Below are 21,051 nucleotides of genomic sequence, written 5' to 3' on the forward strand. Positions count from 1 at the left end.
AAAACGACGCAAGAACTACAGAATTCCAGGTTCCAAGACGCTAACTTTCCTCTAAATACGTTTTTTCGCTCGCAACTGTGTAGGATCACGAAAAACTAAGTGCGAATCGGAATTTCGTCGTGGAACTTGTACATTTCGAAGTAAAACGACGCAAGAATTACAGAATTCCAGGTTCCAAGACGCTAACTTTCCTCTAAATATGTTTTTTCGCTCGCAACTCTGTAGGATCACGAAAAACTAAGTGCGAATCGGAATTTCGTCGTGGAACTTGTACATTTCGAAGTAAAACGACGCAAGAACTACAGAATTCCAGGTTCCAAGACGCTAACTTTCCTCTAAATACGTTTTTTCGCTCGCAACTGTGTAGGATCACGAAAAACTAAGTGCGAATCGGAATTTCGTCGTGGAACTTGTACATTTCGAAGTAAAACGAAGCAAGAACTACAAATTTCCAGGTTCCAAGACGCTAACTTTCCTCTAAATATGTTTTTTCGCTCGCAACTGTGCAGGATCACGAAAAACTAAGTGCGAATCGGAATTTCGTCGTGAAACTTGTACATTTCGAAATAAAACGACGCAAGAATTACAGAATTCCAGGTTCTAAGACGCTAACTTTCCTCTAAATAAGTTTTTTCGCTCGCAACTGTGTAGGATCACGAAAAACTAAGTGCGAATCGGAATTTCGTCGTGGAACTTGTACATTTCGAAGTAAAACGACGCAAGAATTACAGAATTCCAGGTTCCAAGACGCTAACTTTCCTCTAAATACGTTTTTTCGCTCGCAACTCTGTAGGATCACGAAAAACTAAGTGCGAATCGGAATTTCGTCGTGGAACTTGTACATTTCGAAGTAAAACGACGCAAGAATTACAGAATTCCAGGTTCCAAGACGCTAACTTTCCTCTAAATACGTTTTTTCGCTCGCAACTGTGTAGGATCACGAAAAACTAAGTGCGAATCGGAATTTCTTCGTGGAACTTGTACATTTCGAAGTAAAACGACGCAAGAATTACAGAATTCCAGGTTCCAAGAAGCTAACTTTCCTCTAAATACGTTTTTTCGCTCGCAACTGTTTAGGGTGTGGCTTTAAGAAATTAAAGTACGTGGTCTGAAAGTGTGATACTGGCCTATTTGGAATATAAAGCTAAGAAATTGCGAAATTGTGACCTCTTCTTCAATCAAAAATTGCTGAACGTAATAGTTATTTTTGTATTAAGTGCGCAAAATGAGTGTTTTTTTAATGGCGCTTGAGAATGTAAAAATTTTTGTCGAGACCGCAGGTCGAGACAAAAAAGACATTCGAAAGCGCCATTAAAATACGAATTGCGCACGAAATACAAACAACATTTTTTCTACAGCAGTCAAAAAAAGAACTAGATTTATGAAAATAAAATTATTATAATTGAGAAGTAACATCAAAATATAAAGTTATCATGAAAACATTTTGTAACATAGGGAACGCGCAACTGTTTTTTTGTTATTATGAAAAAATCTGACATTTGTTTCGGTAAGAATTACGAATTTACCTATAATTTCGTTATAATTACACGTATTTTATAATTTTTTAGAACGTAGTGTGACTATGACAGTGAAAGCGATACTCCGCCTGAAGTAACGGAGCGAGCAAATGCTGCAATTGCAACCATAATACCTGGAAAATCGAAAATCCAAAATGAGAGAGCGTACATTCAATTTCGGGAATGGTGTACGACAAAAAATGTAATAAGAATATCGGAGAAAGTGCTTTTGGCTTATTTGGATGAAAAGTCAGCAAAGCTAAAACCACCGACACTATGGTCTACCTTCTCCATGCTGAAAGCAATGTTAAATGTAAAGGAAAACATCGATGTCCGAAAAGTTCCCACCAATGTGCCCTATCTCAAAAACAAATCAGTTGGTTATCGAGGGAAAAAATCAAAAATTTTAACACAAGAAGATATTAGTAAATTTATAGAAGAAGCTGCCGATGAAAAAAATTTATTGAAGTAGGTAATGAATATACACATCATATTATACATAAACAAAGTTAATAATAATGATTCGATACAGGTTGTGCTCATTTTGGGCATAAGTGGCGCTTGTCGTCGAGAAGAGTTAGTAAAATTGACAATCGATGACATAGAAGATAAAATTTCAAAATAAAATTTCAAACTGTCAACCCTCCACTTCCCATCAACAGAACATGGCTGTCGAAATTTCAGACAATCAGGTTTGCACTTCTGAGGAAGTGGAAAAGGAGTGCGAAGAAGTGTGCGAAAACATCTGTGAGAAGAACGAATCATTTGTAATGAAGTCCTCTGGAATTAATGAAGGAAATAGTGGCTCCAAATGCACAATTAATATTTATTTCAATAATAAGTGATGTTTGAGTGATTGTAACAATTTGTAGTTATACCCATAGTTCTCTTTGTTTTGTTCTATAGCCTGTAATTCTGTTTGAATAAAATTAATTGAAGAAAACATAATTTTTTTTTCACTGTAAAAAAAAATTTTTTTTCACTGTTAAAAAATAAATTTTTTTTTATCATGTTAAAAAACAGTGTCCTTTGCAACTTGATAGCGATGAAAAAATGTCACGTTTTTTTGACGGCTGTAGAAAAAAGTCTTTTTTGTTCTAGATTGTATAGTCCGGACAAAATAAATGTGAATCCTGATTTTATTAAGTCAAATTATTTAACAACATGTTAAAATCAAAATGAAAAGAAAACAATAATAAAGATTTATGATGGGAAACAGATGGATATCCACCATCAAAGTTGCAGGTAGAATTTCGAAAACTCGCTGTATTTATATACCCACCCCTTTTCGAAAACGACCTACCAATAAATCTTTATTATCGTTATCATGTTGTTAAATAATTTGACTTAATAAAGTCAGAATTCACATTTATTTTGTCCGGACTATAAATCCAGTGAACAAAAAACAGTCACTTTGACAATCGATTTAGGTCATGTAAATGTGAACATATTTTTATCAGTTTTCGAAAAAGTAGTTTTCTTTAGCAAGTGCTTAATATAAATGGGTAGCGTGAATATTTATATTTGCAGTAAAGGCGCGTAACGTGAGCGTTCCACATTTGGTGAACATTTAGTAAAATAGGTAAACATATAGCATTTACAATACAAGCAACAGTAAAACAATACGCAACATTCCTATTTTGGTGACGCTGTTCTCATTTTCCAAAGTGTCATTATTTGGTGTCCACTAGGAATTTTTGATGTTAATTTAATTTTTTGGAGGACAGCGCTAGGGGTGTATTATTTAATTTGGTGAACATTATATTAATACCCAAAATGGGTTACAGGCGTCCTTCAACCCAAGGAATTGTTTTATTTTAACTCCTAGCCCCCTGAGAAGTTCCCCATATTATTTTGCTTCACGAACTGATCTTCCGCTATTTTGAACACAACAATTTCGTAGACATTTCACAACCAGCAAAATTAAGTCGTTTGATTTCGCATTGATATAAAATTGATATACAGGGTCTCTATAAATGATTGTCGGGTCCAGCCAGCCATGGAAAGTTGTCAAATCTTGAATGTGCCGCTTTGTTCGGCAATTAATGAATGTCACATTTTCAGGTTAGGTTGTTGGCTTTTAACCAGAGACAAGTTTCAACTGTGCTTTACTCTTGCTAACATTAATGTATTCTACTATCCCACCTCCTATTATTTAATATCAACACCAACAGGGGAACAATTATTGCCCCCATCGTACAAATCCAAACAGATAAATATTGAGAACACCTTGTCCCCGTATACCACAATACAATACTGCCTTTTTGTCTGCTTTAGTGCTTTCATATTTCTTGTTTTATGCTAGTGGTAAATACGACCTAGACTGAATTGTCGAATATGGTATTGACTCCCATTTTTCTTCCAATATAAATAACAGTGTTTTTCATAACAAATAAGTCTTACTGGTTTTTCAATAAAATCAAATGTATTCAACAATATAATTTACAACACTAAATAACGATAACAAATAGGTATTTTTTTTATAAAATAGATTGAGAATGTCCCCCATTAACTTCTAAACACTTGACAATTCTTCATGTATTTTCAAAAATATTTTGCAGCATTTCTTAGTTAAGGGTACAGCAACACTGCTATCCACAGTTCCACACACCAATTTTCAAAACATGTAAAGGAGTCTCTACAAATTGGTGTGGATTCTCAGCACTCCAAATTATGAAATTGAGGTGATTTTCAAACTGAATACATTATTAAACACAACTTTGATAATCTGCAGGTTGGAGTTCTTGTACGACACTAATTTTATAAAGATGCAGTTGTAGCCTATTTTTAATGATTTTGTGACAAGTGCATCGTGGTACACCAAATTGTTGAGATAAACAGTCTATGGATATCTGTAGAGTCTTTTCCACCATTTCTTTCAAATCCTCGAGTATTTCATCAGATACTGGTGCTCGTCCTAATGATTTACCATTGCTAATTGTTCTGATTGTTAAAAATCTGTTCACAATGTTGTTCAGATATTTTGATGGAATTCATTTTTACAAACAGATAATTCCCCATCACTAAACCTTCCATTTCGAAAGTAAAAAACAACAATGAACGTGTTCTGTTCAACAAAATAAACCATTGTAAAGAAAATAAAGCTAAAATAAAACATAAAACATTAAAGCATAACCTCACAAATTTTGCCAGTGTATTTACCTCTAAAAGCGGACGTACTTGCAATTTTTATTGAAAAATACTGATTTTTGGTGTATATTAACTGTGATTAACTGCGATAAAACGAATATAAGGAACCAAAACTCGACTGACAAGCGCAAACGAAACGTCAGTCACTATAATGTCAAAAGTGACCGTGAAAACGAACTAGAATTTGGCATCGGTTTCAAAAAAGCGGAACAGTAAAATTTTTTTCCAAGGCTGGCTTGACCAGACAATCATTTATAGAGACCCTGTATAAACGATCTTGTTGGTTGAGGTTTTACTTTTAAATATTCTTGACGCAACTAGTTATCAAGAGTACACGTCTTCGTGTAAAATACTGCAACTGCAATTTTTGATTGAAGAAGAGGTCACAATTTCGCAATTTCTTAGCTTTATATTCCAAATAGGCCAGTATCACACTTTCAGACACGTACTTTAATTTCTTAAAGCCACACCAATTCATGAAATCCTTCTAAGCAGATTCATATTGTCTTGAAGGCTTTTCCGGGATAAGACTAAAAACTGCACTTCGTGCCGTTTCTAATACATCCAAAGGCAGATCATCTTCATCACTTTTGGAACTCATTTTTGTTTTTTCTTCTTTCTTTTATTAAACACCAGTAATTCTCCCAAAATCGCAACCAAACCTTACAAAATTAGAAGTTATATCGTTTGTTTGGCGGTTGCTATCATTATTAGTTGGTCAGAGCATTCCAAATTTAAAACAACAAGATAATTGTAGACAAAAAAATTTCCGCTAATGTGGAGCTGTGCAGTTCTCGAAAAAACGTTGGCTGATACTCGATTGCGAAATTCTTTTGCATTCTATGACCTTATTGAGAGGAGACCTAATAAAATATTGACAAACTCGGTACAGGTTGCAAAGACACACTTGTCATTTGCAACAGCATTTTTTTCATATTTCTGAACCAAAGAAAGGCACAAAGGGACCAGAAAATCATAGTTTGGGTTGAATATTTTCCATATAAGTACAGTTTTAAAGTAATTTCAAATGACTAATACCATAAAAGCGCTGTTGCAAATGACAAGTGTGCCTTTGCAACCTGTACCGAGTTTAGATTTTTCTTACAATTGATATACTATCGAGCGATCAAATTAATTTGTAATCGAGTCATCCATGGATTTGATTCCGTTTGTCTCTGCGATTGATATTTCGAGATCTAACCTGTGTTTCAAGCTGTGTTTATTGGAGCGTGGATTTCAAGTAATGACATACGATTTCGGATTCATGGATAACTCGATTACAAATTAATTTGATCGCTCTTTATATAAAATTCGGGCGACCCCTCCTTACAAAGATACTGAAGGTGTAGAGTTTGCATCAAATTTTGTTCAAATAGAAATTAGGAATGTTTGCCGTTTATTTTTATTTATCGTGAGAAAATAATGATGCAAAAAATTGTCTTAGAAAAGTAGCGTTATCGCGGAGTAAAAAATATTTAATTTTTGCAATTTTTGTTTAAAACGAGACGGCAATTGGGAGATTATTGTTTTGTAACCTTGGATACGGATAATTCGAACTGGTATCAACCTAGGCATATTTTTGTACATATCTCAGCAACGCTTTGATCTGAAAATTATAAGGTAAGGAATGCGGCTGCTGTATTGAACAAAGTTAGAAGAGTTATATCACATATTATATCATCTTAAGAATTATTCAACTTTTTTCAACAAGTCCCTGCAACGCTTTGGAGTCGGGATGCTTTAATTATAAGACACTCTGTATGAGAGGCTAATAAGAAGTCTAAATCTGGGTATCCATTTGAAATTGAATATAGTAAACATTTAGTATTTTTGTGAAACAAAAAGTTTTTTTTTACTGCATAAACACCGGGTGTATTATGAAAAACCTTTGGTGCTATAACTTCCTTTTTTATCCGATTTTAATAAATGATATGTCAAACAAAATCGTTTTAAATGGGCTACAATTTGAATTGATCCAATATTTGTTATTGAGTTCTGTTTTTGACAAATAATAGTCAACTTTTTTTTTCAAATGGCACTATTAACTTTTTTTGCTCAGTTTTATAGAGATTTTTATTTTAAATATGAAAATGTAAACAACCATGCTCATGCATAGAAGCAAAAAGAAGAAATTTAAAAACGATGTATTTTTTTTAAATTAAGCAGTCACATTAAACAGTAATAAAAGTGCATTCTAATTTTGCAAAGTGACTAAGAGAGCTATAGACATTCAAGACAATGTCTATTTGGCTCCGGCCAATAACAGAGATGATTTAATAAAAAGAATCGTAGCAGTATGTGAACAAATACCACCAGAATTTGTATTAAACGCCGCAATGGGCGTCAGTGGAAGGTGTCAAATGTGCCTTAGAGAGAATGGAAGTAATTTCAAACATTTGCTATAGTAAAGTTATGGTTACTTGATTTTTGGAAATTCTATTTTTTTTATTAAAATCAAATTTTTGATTTTTTATTTTAATGTTTATGTATTCAGAAGATAAACATCTATCAGAATAAAGATAAAAAAATATACAGTGCAACTTAAAAAAACAAAGTTAGCTGCGGTCTGTCAAAAAATATAATGTTAAAAAAAATCATGGCATGTCGGGCTATAGTGTTTCTAAAACGATTATGTTTGACGTACCATTTGTTAAAATCGGATAAAAAATAAGGAAGTTATAGCACCAAAGGTTTTTCATAATACACCCGGTATGAGACACTAACAAAAATTAAATATCTGGTTATCATTTCAGAATTAATTATGGAATACAATTTGGTGAACATATAGCATTTTTAGGTAACAATAGTATATTAAGTATAAAGAACGGTAATGACAATGTACGGATCGAAGACAATTGTTTGGAGGAGGAGCTTGCGACGACTCCAATATTGTCTGAGATCCGTACATTGTCATTAACGTTCGTCATGCTTATGAGATTTTTTGCGCGATTGAATATTTATTACAAAACATTCCTAACTAGAATGCAATGCGATACGACGCCCTTCACATCGTGTTGCCACAATGTCGATTTTTGTATCGCGTTTCTAAGGCAATCTGCAAACAACTACCGCCATTGCAGTTTTTGTGGGCAAATATCGCCAGTTGTGTTGAAAAACAAGCAGTAAAATGAGTGATATTAGTTATTCCGAAAACGAAGTGGATATTGTAGAAGAAACTTTGAATGTGGGGTGCGTCACAAATAAAGAATTTTTGAAACTAACGACCTCAACGTGTAATTAAGAAAACAAGGAAAATTTGTGGTATGAAAATTTTGATAATGTCGCGGCAAGTTCGCTAATATTATTTCATTGCAGCGGCAAGGAATGCGGACCACAAGAGCCGTGTGAGTTTCCAGAAAGTGCTAACATCTTGTCTTCAACTTCTGTCTACATAAATCAAGAATTTTCGAAACCAGCGAACTCAATATGAAATCAAGCAGACAAGGAAAATCCGGGGTATGAACATTTTGACAATTCTAATGTCACGGCAAGTCTGTTACTAAAATTGTTTCATTGCAGCGGCAAGGTAGGCCGACTACAACAGCCGTGTGAGTTTCCAGAAAGTGCTAACATCTTGTCTTCAACTTCTGGGTACATAAATTAAGAATTTTCGAAACCAACGATTTCAATTTGTAATCAAGAAGACAAGGAAAATGCGGGGTATGAAAATTTTGACAATGCCAATGTCGCGGCAAGTTTGCTAATGCTATTTCATTGCAGCAGCAAGGAAAGCCGACTACAAGAGCCGTGTGAGTTTCCAGAAAGTGCTAACATCTTGTCTTCAACTTCTGTCTACATAAATGAAGAATTATTTTCGAAACCAACAACCTCAATGCGTACCTAATCAAGAAGACAAGGAAAATGCGGGGTATGAAAATTTTGACAATGCCAATGTCGCGGCAAGTTTGCTAATGCTATTTCATTGCAGCGCCAAGGAAAGCCGACTACAAGAGCTTTATGAGTTTCCAGAAAGTGCCCCCACATCTTGTCTTCAACTTCTGTCTACATAAAAATTATTATAATAATCGATTAATTTTGAATAAACTTTACTTACCGTTCTAGAACACCAAAAATTACTTACCATCGAGTTTATCGTTAGCAACGAGTAAACAGAGCTTACCATCTTGGAAACAGACGTGGTAAACAACCAAATAGAGTACAATCGCGCAAAAAAGTTATTTTTAGTAGCAAATAATATAAGAAACTAGCAGGATGTCAATATCTGGTTATCGCTCTAGGATTATGTATGGTTTTAATTTTGGTGACCATTTAGTATTTTTGGGAAACGAAAGTATTTTTTTGTATGAATAAATTTGGTAAATTTGGTAAACAGTTAAATACCACCCTTTAATTTTTCAAATAAATAAAATCAAATACGTTCTTGTTTTCACCTGCAGTAACTGGTTAATTCCAAATTAAATTTCTGACTTACACAAAATTATGGACAGTGCTGCTCGAGTATCCTTAAGACATAATACGTAATATAAACACAGAACAAAAATGGACAACGAGATCGTCAAGGTTAATTTAAATTAAATCCTGAGACTTACTGCAGACGTTTGTCTGAATGACCGACTATCGTGCGCCAGTCCGAATTCAATTTGACTTATTAAAATATATTCTAGAATATTTAACTTTACTTATTGAATAAACATAAGAAGAGCCTGTGGCGGTAGAAGACTGAAAATTTAAAAAAGAAATATTTCATTGAAAAAAAATAGCTTTACAGTACACAACCCTTGTCTTACTGCTCTGCACCATATCATTGAGTACAAGATGAACTTCTTGCTGAATATTGCTATGCAAGTCTGCTGTAACTCTTCTGGAATGCTGCCTTGTCAACTTTCTTGATGATGTTTTAGTTGGACCATCTTTACACTTTGACACTGTGTTTTTGTTAACTCCTAAGCATCTCGCAGTGACCTTTAAGAAAAATACTTTTAACCCTTGACTAATCTGACCTAATTTTGTGTTATAAGATAAGGTATGAAAAGCAACCTCCAGTGGACTTTCAGTTGTAAGTTTTTCATTTATGAAAAATGAATAAGCACTTGCATCATCCTCTGGGCTGCTGGGTTGCCAGCTACAGTCAAATAGCTTCGGGTTGCCTACAAAACAGTTTTAAAGCAATATAATTAAATTAAAAATATTATCTTCATGCCTTTGCATCAGTCTAGATATTGTTCGAGATATTACTAAAGGGATTCATGTTTATAAATAGAAATGTCACTTAAAATCGGCACTCGAAGGTAAACAATAGGAAACTTATAGAACAGAAACAAACTAAAACAACAAACTAACTAATCTTAAAAACTTGGAAAGTTTAAACACCGCGAAAAAAATTGTTAAGCAAGAAATAACGAACAAAATACACATTACTCGGAGGTTAACAATATAGAACTTAGTCAATACCAAGGAGGTTAAAGTAAGAGGAGGGAAAGGCCCTATGCTGGTAATGCATTGAAAGTGATGCCATTCGTTCCTTCTCCAGCAACCTTTTATGACCGCGAACGTCCTTGAACGGCCCACCGGGTATCGCATCGCTTTAGCGCCAGTGGCGTTCCTTTAACCCCCGCAACAAGATGTTAAGCGTTTTTATGTTACAACAAATGCTCCAGTGCGCCCCGTCATGTACTTATAGTTTTTCTGAATTATAGATTTACTTCTTTTATTTTTGTTAATTTTTTTCATGTACTTTATGTTATAAATTACAATAAATGCATCTGTGCGCCCCGTCTTTTATACGCCACTGGTACCATCCCCACCAACCACCCTTGTTTAGCAACCTTTTATGGCTGTGCACGATTTGGCGGGTGGCATCACTTTTTCAAACTTGCTTTCCCTCCTCTTACTTTAACCTCCTTGGTCAAGACAAACAAACAAACTAAACTATCCCAGATAATTAAGAAGTTTTAAACACAACAAAATACCTCACTTGAAGACGGAAGAGCAAATAAACCACACACGGTGTTGACGATTCAAAATGACAGCGGCAACGACAACAGCTGAAATTTGACAATTTGCTGTGACAGCATAAATTGGCGTAGGATTACATTGCCCGCGAAATTATTTCAAAGGTACCACCACAATAATTTATTTATTAAATTTTTTTGTATTGTATTCTAGTGCATTTTGTAGTGTTGGGTTACAAGCCTACAATTTAAACTCTCCCAATCTCTCGCTGGACGTAGTTTACCTGGCTTTACCGTTAACCTGTTGTCTGTGTTTTCTACCTTTTCTACTTTGCTTTGTTATTTTTCTAACTACAAGTGCAAACGATTCTAGTTATTTTCTACGATAAAGCTCTGTGTTTCTAATTTGCAATTCTCGCCCTTTAATTACAAATATGCCACAAATTTGAGAATGCTAAAAAAGGTAAATTAACCTAATGAATATTGATTTGGCGGTTCTCTCAATTTGCAACCTGCTCACATCAGATTCATTAATTCAATTATCCCCTAATTTTAACTGGGCTCCCCAAATTGTCGTAGGAATAATTTTTTGCAATGTTTCTTTTCCCATAAAAATCCGTTACTTTTGTGTTGCGTTTGGACCGGACGCGTACCTGCATTTTCAAAGAAAGGCCAGCAGATTTCACTTGAGGAATATGGTACCACTTTTGCCGAAAAAGGCATCAATAATCACTGGTCGACAGCCATTTTGGTGCCGGAGGTTTAATACCGAATTTTGAATATGTCTGTTATAAGGTGATCACAAAAATGCAATTGTTTTTTTTATATCAGCTCTAGTTTACGAGATATTAAAAATAAACAATTAGAACAAGAACATTCATTTATTTTATTATTCTACATTAAGAAATGGTCGCATAGTGATTTTCCTGAATGAAATTGATTTGGACAGTCTCGCTTTAGTCCCCAGCAATAGTCAGCCATCATATGATCGCCCTTGGTACCTAACTTCCATTGTTTTTATATCTTGGTGGAAGCGTTTGCCTTGTTCCTCACTTAAATTTAATTTTCTGTATTCTTTTACTGTAGGTATACGAGTATATTCGCCACAAATCTAGCAAAATCTATTAGGATCATTTAAACAACGCCTTGACTTGCTGGCTGTTGTAAAAGAAGCTGATAACTGTCGTTTTTTCATTAACATTAACGAAATCAGAAATTGACGATAAAATAAAAACTCGAGCTGCTGGAGACCAGTTGATAGCATTTTTTTGTATCATAAGACATACTTCACTAGAATTTCATATAATATCCACGGCACAAAAAAAAAAATTTATAGGCCAGTGTTATGGTAGATTACATACCGAGGTGGGAAGTGTTTCCTTCCTGTCGAGAGCTAAGATAGTTTACCAAGGCGTAGCCGAGGTGAACTAATGCTCGAGACAGGAACGAAACCATTCCCACCGAGGTTTGTATACTATTTTATTCGGAATCATTACATTTTTAGCAAATAAACAATTAATTTGATGCAGTTTCATTTCTACTGTTTTTTGACTTTCAGTAAGTACGCCACTGGAAAACCTTATAATAGGGGAGGGCGGAAAGTGGCCTATTACTGACCAAGGGAGGGAAGTAAAGATAAAAATTTCGATGAATCATCATGTACGTCTTAGATGAAATGGTCTCTAAAATATGTATTAGGTGGTTAGTATTTATGAAATAAATTTATAACATAAAAAATTTTAACAAAAAATGTTAATTTAAGAATACAGTGTATCCATACTGAGATTTTAATAACAGAAATGGGGGTTTCAGATGAAGCAAAAAATGTTATTCCTCTGAAGTTTTTACGTAAAATATATTTTTTTTTCTCTTGTAAACTCAATCCTGGGACATACTGTATATATTCTATTACCGCAAGAGCAAAAAAAAATGCCATCAAGGATAGCTATGACACAGTCCATAATGCGCTTGTGCACCGTACATTGCAGGGAAAACAATGCAATAATACCTATAATTGTTTATTTTAATAACCCATTTCAGGATTCCACAAATGCATGACGAATTTCTTAATCAAAGACACGGCACTTTTTTTTCATAGCTATCTATCCTTGATAGCATTTTTTTGCTCTTACAGTATATTGGGATATAAGGTTAAATAGTAAGTGCATTATTTGTAACAGACAGAATAGAGGAAGATGTTTCAACTCCCAAGATTCTGTTATGGCACTCAATAACCGTATAGTCCACAACGTTTTTCTCACAATCGCCTACACGACAAGAATTGACTTTGAAGTAATTTTTTTGGCAGAAGTATTTTGAAGACAAGGGGTCGTGTGATTTCCCTTTCATTAAAGTTAAAGAACGTCGTTAAATTGTTTTGTCTCTGTCTAACATAGTGCTTGGCATATACTCTCACTTTGTCTAATCAATTATTTAGCTAATGAAAGGCATAACGAATGGGAAATCATACGGCCCATTGATGTCATTAACGTCATTAATGACTTACTGCAGTAGGTTTGGTGTCGTTATTTGCTTACAGCATTAGAGTTGTTAAGTTCAATTTTCAGATTGTGTCAACAACAATGGTAACTACAGGGTGAGTAACAATAACTGTTTCAGTTGGCATTAAAAAAATTTACATGAAATTTTCAAGACAGTGAATTGTACCTATTTCGGTTTGTTTTATTAATATAATTGATAACTGGTATACATTTCAAATTTAAACGTCGTGGTTTTTGTAATCTTTTATTAATAAAATGTTTTTTTCGTTGGAACATGACATAAAAGTCACCAGAATTTATTGCCAAGTCAATCAGTACCTAATTGTTGCTCACACGGTAGCTATAACAACACAATTGTGCGAAAATGTCATTTAATGACTTACTTGAGTAGGTATCGGTGCCGTTATTTACTTACGGCATTAAGGCTGTAAATTCAACTTTCAGATTGTGTCAACAACAGTGGTAACTAGCTGTAACAACACGATTGCGCAAAAATAACTTAAATAACTTATCGACTGTTCCTCAATGTGGTGGAGGGAAATAATCATAAATTATTAAAAAAATGCATCTTTTGTTTATGTTTTGTAATTTAGTTTGGTTTCATTCTTTGTCAATAATTTTTTAAAACGGCGAGCAGGGAGTATGATCTTCTTAGTATCTAAAAATTATATTTCATCATTAAATGTACTCATAAAAAATACGAATACTTTTTACAGTTGTAAATGTCTGCAGTGATAAATCAAAAACTTTTCCAGCAGTTACAATCATGGGTCTTTTAGAGCGTTCCATTAATATTATTAGAGCTCTTTTAGATGTTACATTATACTCATACCATTTACTCATGTAAATAGCACTTGACAATGTATTGTTCTGAAAAACCGTGGTAGGTATACTAAAGGAAATTTAAAAATTTCTGGGATACAACCTCTTCAATAAGCAGGGTTCCATAATAACAGTAGAAGAATATTTGAAAGAAGAGAAGCCCCAGATAATTTAAAGTTATAAAAAAAATTAGATCCAAGTCTTCCATCTAAAACTCTTTTCTTAATATACAATTGTTAACGTCAAATTCTTTATTTACCTTACTGAATTGCAAACAACAAAGACCGATGACTAAGGAGCTTCCTATTAACTGACTAAACACCACTGGCGAAAAACCTTTCTGATAATCTCCAACGAAACTGGAAACAAGAACATTTTAACGGTAATCATGTGAAAATTGATTTATTGTAAAGTTATGTACTCAATTATCTCTTGATAACGGCGAACATATAATTTAATTTTATGGTGAATGAATTTTGGTTTAATGGAGACGATTTCGTCACAACATGAAGCAAGTTCTTCATCAACGTCCGAATCGAGATGACACAAATTTTCTTTGAGAACTTGCAGCTGACTCGTCGCGTGATTGGTCAAACCACCAATCAAAGGATCAATTGTTCCACATGCCAATCCAGCATAAATAACTCCTGAGAGACAAATTCGCAAAAATCAGGAATATATGAATAGAATTATTATACTTACCCATTACAAGAAGAAAATAAATGCAGTAATATAAAATGGGTAGTTTTTCGATACTTTGGGGCATCCATACATTAATGGGCAATTGATGGACGTCCTCTCGGAAAAGCACTTGCCCAATAAATCCTGTTACTCCTGCAATACATCCCAGAAAGAAGACTCTCGAGTTTCTTTGACAATTGTGAACGCATTCTTCGATAATTTTTTGATGTTTACGTTTCAGAACCGTGTATTGCGAAGCGTCGAAATAATGAATGCATTTTTTGATGTTGTCTCCATTTAGTACAAAAGGGAACAGCTTAAATGCGTAGACCATCATACCAACCATAATAAAATCACTGTAGTAGATTGCGGTAGAATCTTCAGTGAACATAAAATGGAGTATGCCGAATATTGTTGGCGGCATCATCGCACTGACATAGAGTGTGTAAGCGTACACCTTATATATACGTGAGTATCTTCTGGGAGGGTAAAGCCCGATTATTTTCATAATTGTTAAATTAAGAGTAAAACTCTGCCGAACAACCTCTTCCATGGTTCTAAGCAAGTGAAACGTTAAGACATAATTTCGTTTCTTCTTATATACCTTATCACTTTTTACTTACATTTTAAATGGAAACAAATCGCTCCCTTTAATTATTACATTAATTTTAGATCAAAGACCCAGTCGTAAACACGGAACTAATTTCTAATTGAAAATGTAAAGTCTTTATTTAAAAAATCAACTTCAATGGACCCTAATAAAAATTTCATTCAGGATTTGGTGTTTGTATGTAACATTGCCATAGTCACAAATAGTCAGTTTTAAACTTACAATCATTACAGTTGCTTAGCGTTACAAATTACACTATAGCGATTACTGTTTTGAGAAAGTATCAAGGTTAAATAAACTGAAACTAGATATTCCACCGGAATCTATGATTGACAATAATGATCAAAGGTACTAACGGGAAAGGCTTAAAATTGTTGTTACGAGAGGCCTCCTTTAAGACGGTCGGTGAGATCGCTGATTAGTTACGCAATTTTGCAAGTCGTCGCGACGAAGGAATTTCGTCGTCGTCAATTTTCAGAAGTACGACGGCGACGTTAAAAAAATATAGTAGATTACATACCGAGGTGGGAAGTGTTTCATTCCTGTCGAGAGCTAAGATAGTTTACCAAGGCGTAGCCGAAGTGAACTAATGCTCGAGACAGGAACGAAACACATTCCCACCGAGGTTTGTATACTATTTTATTCGGAATCATTACATTTTTAGCAAATAAACAATTAATTTGATGCTGTTTCATTTCTACTGTTTTTCGACTTATAGTAAGTACGCCACTGGAAAAACCTTATAATAGGGCGAAAAGTGGCCTATTACTGACCAAGAGAGGGAAGTAAAGATAAAAACGAATGGTTAACTTTCCGTCCTCGTATAAGTTCAGGAATGTGCATATTACAATACGATTCCGAATAAAATTGTTTACTCGACACCGGTAGTGCCTGTACGATTATGAAATTATCGGTGGCGCGAAAAGTCAATGTAGTACCCACTCATAGTCATCGCGAAGATGAAACGAACACTACGTAACGTGATTATAAGTAAACTAAAAGAAGTGTTAACTGCAATCGAAGAAAATATTGTGGGTGGTACTGCGATTGCCCTTGAAAATCAGCATCTTCGTCATGACATCATAATTGACCGAGAAAATTTAGTTCGCCGCCATTCGATATTAATCACACTGAAAGTGCAGATAATGTTCCATCGTGTTTAAAATTAGAAACTACATATTAATTTTGCAAAAAGAACTTGTCACCTCGAGTAACGAGCCGGTGGCTTGAAGTACTATGATTTCAAAATTGAGCCCACAGGTGATCGTGGCACGGCCTTCACGTCAAAGACTTTGAAAGGTTGTGTACAAGCCACAACATAAACTAGGTGCTTCTTCGGCTGAAAACCCAGACGATGAATGGGATACTATCATGAAGCAAGTTCAGAGTGCCATCAGTTGCACTTACAACAAGTCTACTGGGATGATTCCAATAGAAGTGCTGGCAGGTTATAAGACAACAGGTATGACCACTATGACCGAGTCAAAGGCTTGAAGTCGCATCAATCAAGATGAAAGGACCAGAAAGATCGACTTGGTCGCCAACATGAATGAGACCTAACAAGTGGTCGATGTTGAATGGCTTCACGCCATCCAGTTATGTTACAAGATGCCCAAGTTGCCGTTTTATACAAACCACAAGGCTCATAGGTACCTATTTGTTAGCTATTGTAGATGTATTTATAGTTTGTTGTAGTCGAAGCGGTAAAGAACACCAAAGCAAGCTACGTTACCAAAACACTGTTGGACCTCCTGTATCTATTTGGTACACCTACGCAAGTCACCATTGACCGAGGCATCGCCTTTACCTCACAGCGTTTTAAAGAGTTCTGCAACCCCACGTGCGAATGGACAGTGTGAACGATACAAAGGTACCATCGTGAACGCTCTGGCTGCCACTTCTGCTGGGAGCGCTGAAGACGAGTGGGACACGTTCGTTAAACAAGTTCAAAGCGCCCTAAATTGTACATACAATAAAAGCATAGCTGTGTCGTCACTTGAAGCATTGGCCGGGTACAAACCACGCCACGTCGCAAACTCCAATATCCTGAGTGCAGTACAGGATGAGTTGAGCAGAATGGATTTGGCAGAATTAAGGAGTAAGATTCACCAACGAATTACCAAGGACCAGAAGGCTCAAAAGGAACGATTTGACAAGACGCGGGCCGCAACCACCAAGTATGTGAAAGGACAGCTGGTGATGGTATCAAATGCAGTGTCCAGTACGGGAACAAGTAAGAAGTTGTTGCCCAAGTTCAAGGGTCCGTTGAGAGTACGAACAGTATTGCCCAATGACCGAGATAAAGTTGAAGATCCAGGAGAGGGTCGTACGAACCCGTTCACGAAAGGAACTGATGGCTGGAATTACTATCGAAGTTTCGTCACTCGTTTTTGCGTGGTTACGTTTCTGTTCTTTTTTTTTGACCGCCCTCATTTACCCTTCCTCTTTTTCTTATGCGCTTCCTGAGACTCGAAGCTCTAAGGATTGGATGGAAGCTGATGATGATTCCCGTCTTCGGCTTGAACTGGTCCGTGGCCTACTTTTTTCTTCCTTTTCCGCCATTTTCACTAAAGGTGGCCGAACGGATGGGCGAGAAAAAAAGTTTTCTCTCTTTCGATCCCACTTCTGATGTTGGGGGTTACTTTGGTTAACACAATCGATACTATCAAGATCTTATTATTAACAACGAAGGTAATTCAACAGTTACCGGTTATTAGGTAAATTGTGGTCCACAGCGAACTACTGCTTGTTCCACACTCCCGCTGTTCCCCGTGCCCATCTCAAGGTCAAGGGTTGCCGGCTCAACACTCCGCTCCTAACACTAGGTACTCTCAATCAGATGTTTCAATGAGAAATTTTGACGGATTTTAAATGCTCCTTCATTTACGTGTTTTCATTTTATATAATAAAAGGAATAAAATAACAATGAAACCGGTACATATAATCAAAAGAAATACGGTGCACAAAATTCTACAAAAAAACAGAAACCCAAGGATATAAGATATTAGTAAATTTTAATGTACCTATGGGATTTAAATTCGTTAGAAACGATAAGAACAATTTGTTGGACGTCGTGTCTATCTAAAGGGCGATCGAATTAATTTGTAATCGAATCCGAAATCGTATGTCGTTACCTTGAACTCCACGCTCACGCTCACGCTCCACACAGCTTGAAACACAGGTTAGATCTCGACATATCAATCGCAAAAGACATACGGATTCAAATCCATGATGACTCGATACTTTTAGCCCTCAAGTCGTCGATGTTATCCAAAAGTACTAATATCATTTTTTGTTTTTTGTAATATCTAGTTGTTAAAGGTGGCTTTCCGAACTGTTTGTCACCATGTAAACAACCTCATAACAGCCGGAGTCCGTTAAGGGTGTCCGTTATGAGCGGGAGCGGCCGTTATGAATGACTAAATAACTATAGCAACGTAGATCTAAACTTTATTTTTCAACTTTTTTACAATTGGTTTATGTAATTATGTTATTAATTGATAATATATATTGGTACAATAATTAATGTTTAATTTTATGGGACATACCTTGAATTAATCGAAATCCGTATGCCACTAGCAGATGTACACGAGATCGAAGATGATGCTTCAGAATTTTAACACCAACACAAGCGCGATTTTGCAGGGAATAACGATGATCTCACTTGCTCTGCGGCCATCCGGACATCGGGAATATCTTGATTGCGATTCTTTATTGATTTCATTTCGACGGAAAGTTAAGCGTTGAACAAATCTGACAAACAACATTGAGACAATTTTTTTTCACAAACAACGGTTGTCATGACGACATCCTCCGCACACTTATTAATCATTCGATTTTTTCGATGGCGTTGAAAAAAATTTTTTTCAAAAAGATAATTGTGAACGAATCGTAGAGATATTACAAAAACTATTGTACAATACACGTCCGTCAGGGCCTTTACTGCCTCGCCAGTATTATTCGACTCTCTCTGCGAGCTCGTCTCACAAAATTTCTGGCTCGGCCGGAAAGGCTATCTTAACGGACTTCTACTATACAATACTATAATCGACCGATTTAAAAAATGCTTTGACTGTTGGATAAAGGATAAAAAGATCTTTCAGAAAACACATACTTACATAAAATATTTGACTCCTATTGCTATGTAAAATTTTGAGTTGCCTTCATTTGTACCGCCATGCCAGTGAGTGAAATATCGTATGATCAAAAAGTCTTTGGATTGCGATAGCAATGAAATGTAAAAACCATCTACAGAATTATTTACTTCTATTCCCCGTAGTTTTTATTGTACTTCAAAGTAGCGCTAATCTCTCACATAACTCACAGTGGAGTAACGATAGACAAAAATACGGCGTTATTTCGGAACCGATAGCAAGAGGTCCGATTGTCATCATTTTTTTTTTTAATGTTATGAATACAATATACTAAAACCTTTATAGGTTTAAAATTGACGCTCATAACGGGACACTCGAAAACAAAAAAAAAAAAAAATCCGAAAACTTGATTTGCATTTATTTTGGTGGTTAAAAAGATGAAATAAACTATTCTGACAATACTTTTTGAAATTATATATCTGACTTTGTTATAAGAACTCTTCAAATGATCATTGTGACGTGTATTGGTAAAAATATACAAGAAATGCTGAAACTAAAAATTTACAAATTTATTAGGCAGAATATAGCCTAAGGGAGTCCGTTTCGGCTTAGGGACGCGAGGGTCGCGGGATCGATTCCGACCCAGGGCGAAATTAAGAAAAAAAAAAAAAAAAAAAGGCTATATTCTGTCTCGTGATTCGGAAGTCACGTTAAGCCATTGGTCCCGGTCTATTGAGTTGGTCATCATGCCCCTCATAGATTTGTAAACCAGTCCTAGACTGTGTAACAAATTTTAAGGCGGAATATAGCCTAAGGGAGTCCGTTTCGGCTCAGGGACGCGAGGGTCGCGGGTTCGATTCCGACCCAGGGCGAAATTAAATAAATAATTAAAAAAAAAAAAAAGGCTATATTCTGTCTCGTGATTCGGAAGTCACGTTAATCCATTGGTCCCGGTCTATTGAGTTGGTCATCATGCCCCTCATAGATTTGTGAACCGGTCCTGGACTGTGTAACAAATTTTAGGCAGAATATAGCCTAAGGGAGTCCGTTTCGGCTCAGGGACGCGAGGGTCGCGGGTTCGATTCCGACTCAGGGCAAAATTTAAAATTAAAAAAAAAGGCTATATTCTGTCTCGTGATTCGGAAGTCACGTTAAGCCATTGGTCCCGGTCTATTGAGTTGGTCATCACGCCCCTCATAGATTTGTAAACCAGTCCAAGACTGTGTAACAACATTTTTTTTTTTTTTTTTTTTTTAGGAATAGATATACTGTGAGATCATTTAAATTTATAATAATTAAAGCAGGCTATGACTTTAAAATTATATTGGCAACACCACTGACACTTTTATTTGAATTGTCAAAGTGACGCTTGAAAATTCAATAGAAATAATGAAACGGCGAGTTAACAGTTGTACCCAAGCCGGATGTTCGATACAACTGTTAACTCGCAGTTGGATATTTTTTGTTGAATTTTGAAGCGTCACTTTGACAAATCAAATCAAGATGTCGGCGATGTTGCCAATATAATTTTCAAGTCATAAATTTAAATAATCTCACGGTATAATAAAAATTAAATGTTTTCCCCGGTTTCGTCCTCTGCTATCTCATTTTCATCTGAAATAGTTGGTGGGCGATTGCTACAGGTTTCCCCATTACCGGTGATGTCTTCATGATTTCAATGATACCAAATTTTTCCTTAATGTTTGAAAGGACCCTCAGTGAAAAATTATGTAAATTTATGTAGCGGTTATTGAATTAAAACGA

At 35.4% G+C, this 21,051-nt stretch overlaps 1 protein-coding gene across 1 annotated transcript; it reads right to left on the reverse strand.

Annotated features, from left to right (window-relative positions):
* Positions 1 to 13,690: 13,690 nt before the first annotated feature.
* Positions 13,691 to 15,136, reverse strand: LOC138134775 (odorant receptor Or1-like). Its single transcript, XM_069053263.1, has 6 exons — positions 14,605 to 15,136; positions 14,324 to 14,549; positions 14,162 to 14,261; positions 14,006 to 14,110; positions 13,795 to 13,950; positions 13,691 to 13,738 (listed from the first exon to the last, which is right to left on the reverse strand). Exons 1-6 carry the CDS (start codon positions 15,134 to 15,136, stop codon positions 13,691 to 13,693), a joined length of 1,167 nt encoding a protein of 388 aa, XP_068909364.1.
* Positions 15,137 to 21,051: the final 5,915 nt, after the last annotated feature.

Source organism: Tenebrio molitor, chromosome 7, assembly GCF_963966145.1.
Source record: "Tenebrio molitor chromosome 7, icTenMoli1.1, whole genome shotgun sequence".
Lineage (NCBI taxonomy): Eukaryota > Metazoa > Arthropoda > Insecta > Coleoptera > Tenebrionidae > Tenebrio > Tenebrio molitor.